At 52.2% G+C, this 3,091-nt stretch overlaps 1 protein-coding gene across 1 annotated transcript; it reads right to left on the bottom strand.

Annotated features, from left to right (window-relative positions):
- Nucleotides 1–1,991: 1,991 nt before the first annotated feature.
- Nucleotides 1,992–2,573, bottom strand: OLIG1 (oligodendrocyte transcription factor 1). Its single transcript, XM_056858212.1, has one exon. The coding sequence runs from the start codon at nucleotides 2,571–2,573 to the stop codon at nucleotides 1,992–1,994; it is 582 nt and encodes a 193-aa protein (XP_056714190.1).
- Nucleotides 2,574–3,091: the final 518 nt, after the last annotated feature.

The following is a 3,091-nucleotide window of genomic DNA, read 5'->3' as shown; positions in this document are numbered from 1 at the left end:
CTTTGGTTCAAAGTATATTTCCAATGATATCAGTAGAATCTCTTAGATATTAGAAAACAACATTGCCAACATGTTAGATACCAATTATTTTAGTCACTGGCTGAAATGAACAGAGAAATGCAAATATTCTAGTATTTATTTGTGTTGATTAGAATTGTACAAGTGCAAATTACAGAGTACTGCAGGGTTCCTTTTAAAAATTAAACAATTATTTACAAGCTGAAAAGAAAATTGCAAAAAGAAAAAGTCTGGTGGCACTTTAAAAAGTAACCAGTGTGTTGCGCATGTGGTGGCAGATCCTGGTCAATGAAAGTTTATTTCCCCCCCCAAAAAAAGGGTTATCAAGGTGCCACAAGGCTCACTGTTTTTGTAATTGTAAAAGCCTATTACAGGTCTCTCTCTCTGGAACATAAAAGAGGGAATTATTCAGATGTCAGTGCATTTACAACATTGTTTTTTGAACTATATCGCTTCATTTATCTATAGAACTGAAATGTTTTTTTCCCTAGGAAAAATATCTTAAAAGGCTGCCTGTTACATACCTTCTTAAGCACATACAGGAGCAATTATAAATTAAACAATCAGATGATTTTCAGAATTTTTAGTCCCCACTGGTAAGGAAGCTGTAACAACACATCTCAGTAATGACATATTACAATATTCTGCTTTTGAGTTCTGTGGCTTTCTGAAACCTTGCACCCAAGACAGAAACTGAATAGATCTAACCTTAAAAGTAGCAGTAACATAACTTCCACAGAAGAGTTCAAATGAAACTGGAAGCATTTACTTCAGTCTTTCGAGTCTCTAGGAAAATGCCTCTTTGTTGTCTCCATCATGGTTAAACTGGAGAGTTCGTTGAGTCTATGCTCGGAAAAAGACTACTAATTCACCACCTTCTTTTAGTAAAGTGAAGCTACAATTCTAGGCATACTTACTTGGAAGGAAGTCCCATTAAAAATAGTGGGTCTTACTTCTAAATAAGTAGAATTGGGCTACTCAGCTCTTTATAGGCACAATTGCAATATCTCCCAAGAATTCAACATCACTAGTGATTAAAGAATATACATTTAAAAAAAAAAAAAACTAGATAACTTGGGGAGTCACTTGTTGCCAAGATCATCAGAAACAGCAACCAGAGGGAGGGGCATCAAGTGGTGGCTGCGCTTTCCTGAAGGGAAGGGGTCATGCGAAAGAAAGTTCAGCTTCTTCTAAGTCCCACTGATTTCAATGTAAAAAGTGTGTATTAAACCAACGAGCCTCACAGGCTGATCTTACGCAAGAGCATGCCAATCCAATGTGCCAGCGAGGGCACCCAGTCGGGCCCCGGATAAGCAAGCTCCGTGTCCTCCCCCCCGTCTCGTGGGAAAGTTCTCTTCAGTTTGGGAAGAAGGGATGAAGGGCGGAGGCAGTAGTACTTCCACTTCAAAGCCTTCCTATTGTAAACCGACTCTCTGTTCTCAAGGTGTCAATTCTGCCAAGAGCCTGGCACCTCTGGAAGCTTGCAAGAATCCTGAAGTTTGGCCTTTCCAAGATTACGGGTAACCGATTCTAGTGGGTGTGCTCTATACAGACAGCCTGTACCCTCCCCATTCTGACGTGACGTTTGTACAGACCTTCTGACCCGTGTACTTTTCTTAATAAAACCTTGAAAGCTCTCCGCAACGTCGGGAGCGGAGTTTACTATTGCTGAAATGCCAAGGAGGTGCTGAAGTCTGACATGCTGTTTGATGGGGGTTGACTCCCCGGGAAGCGGGCAAACCAAGCCCAGCACTCAACTGTGGTTGATGTGATGCCCCCAAAGCCGGGGAGGCAGGACGTTTTGGGGGCCCTTTGATTGGCACCTGCTCCGTTCCGTGGACCTGTCCGCTGGCAAAGTCTCTCTCTCTCTCTCTCTCCCCCCCCCCGCCCCCGTTGACTTGCAAGGCTGGCGTGGCAGGAGCTGCGCGAAGAGCCTCTCGCCCGGCGGCGCCCCCCGGGCCAGGGGCGGCGGCTCACTTGGCGAAGCGGGCCTGCAGGGCGGCGGGGAGCTGGCACAGGGCGCAGGGGCAGAGGGGGGCGGGCTCGCCCAGGGCCCCGGAGAGGAGCTGGCCGGCCGGCCGCAGGCGGTGGGGGTGGGGGTCCACGAGCAGCGGGGCCGGCGGGGCGGCGAAGAGGGGCCAGCCGGCCAGCAGCAGGCGGGGCGCGGCGGGGCCGCCCAGGAGGCGCCGCAGCTCTTGCAGGGAGCTGCCCAGCAGGAGGATGTAGTTGCGGGCCAGCAGCAGCGTGGCGATCTTGGAGAGCTTCCTGCCCGGCGAGCCGTGGGCCTGGCAGTGGGCGGCCGAGTAGGGCAGGATCACCTCCCGCAGGGCGTCCATGGCCACGTTCAGGTCCTGCATCCGCTTCCTCTCCCGGCTGTTGATCTTGCGCCGCAGCTGCTGCTGCTCGCGCCGCGGGTCGCCCGGGCCGCCGCCCGGCAGCTGCTCCGGCGCCACCCGGGGGTGGTCGCGCGCCGCCTTGGGAAGCGAGGCGGGGGGCGGCTGCCGGTAGCCGGCCAGCTCGTACACGGGCGGCTGCTGCTGCTGCTGCCGCAACATGGTCGCCGCGCCGGGCTGTCAGAGCAGGCGGGGGCCTTGCATAGTCCAAAGGGCATGCAGGGGATGGGGCGGGGGGCGGCTTTGCAACCAGCCAGCCAGACGTCCCCTCGCTTCCCGTTAGCGAAAGGGGTCCAGGTTGCAGGGGGGAGGGGGGGGGAAACCAAAAAGCCGCCTCTCGTTTGCGGGGAGATGCGAGGAAATGAATGTTTCACCGAGCTCCCCCGAAATCCTGCCCCGTGGTAGAGCAGAGGAATGACACAGGGCAGCCAATAGGAGAGCGAATCTGGCTAGAGAGAGGAGCTCATTGGCTGCCGCAGGATGCCTAGGGGGAAATGCTGCAGTTAGCGAACAAGAAGTTTATTGTAGTACAAAAGGGCAAGAGTCCAGTAGCACCTTCAAGACTAACAAAAATATTTTCTGGTAGGGTAGGAGCTTTCGTGAGCCACAGCTCACAAAAATATTTTCTGGTAGGGTATGAGCTTTCGTGAGCCACAGCTCACTGTGGCTCACGAAAGCTC

Source organism: Euleptes europaea, chromosome 12, assembly GCF_029931775.1.
Source record: "Euleptes europaea isolate rEulEur1 chromosome 12, rEulEur1.hap1, whole genome shotgun sequence".
NCBI lineage: Eukaryota > Metazoa > Chordata > Lepidosauria > Squamata > Sphaerodactylidae > Euleptes > Euleptes europaea.
The sequence above is the reverse complement of the archived record's forward strand: the minus strand, read 5'-3'. Positions and strand labels throughout refer to the sequence as shown.

Excerpts from the sequence above, each read along its gene's own strand:
- OLIG1 (XM_056858212.1), bottom strand. The coding sequence starts at position 2,573 with ATGTTGCGGCAGCAGCAGCAGCAGCCGCCCGTGTACGAGCTGGCCGGC.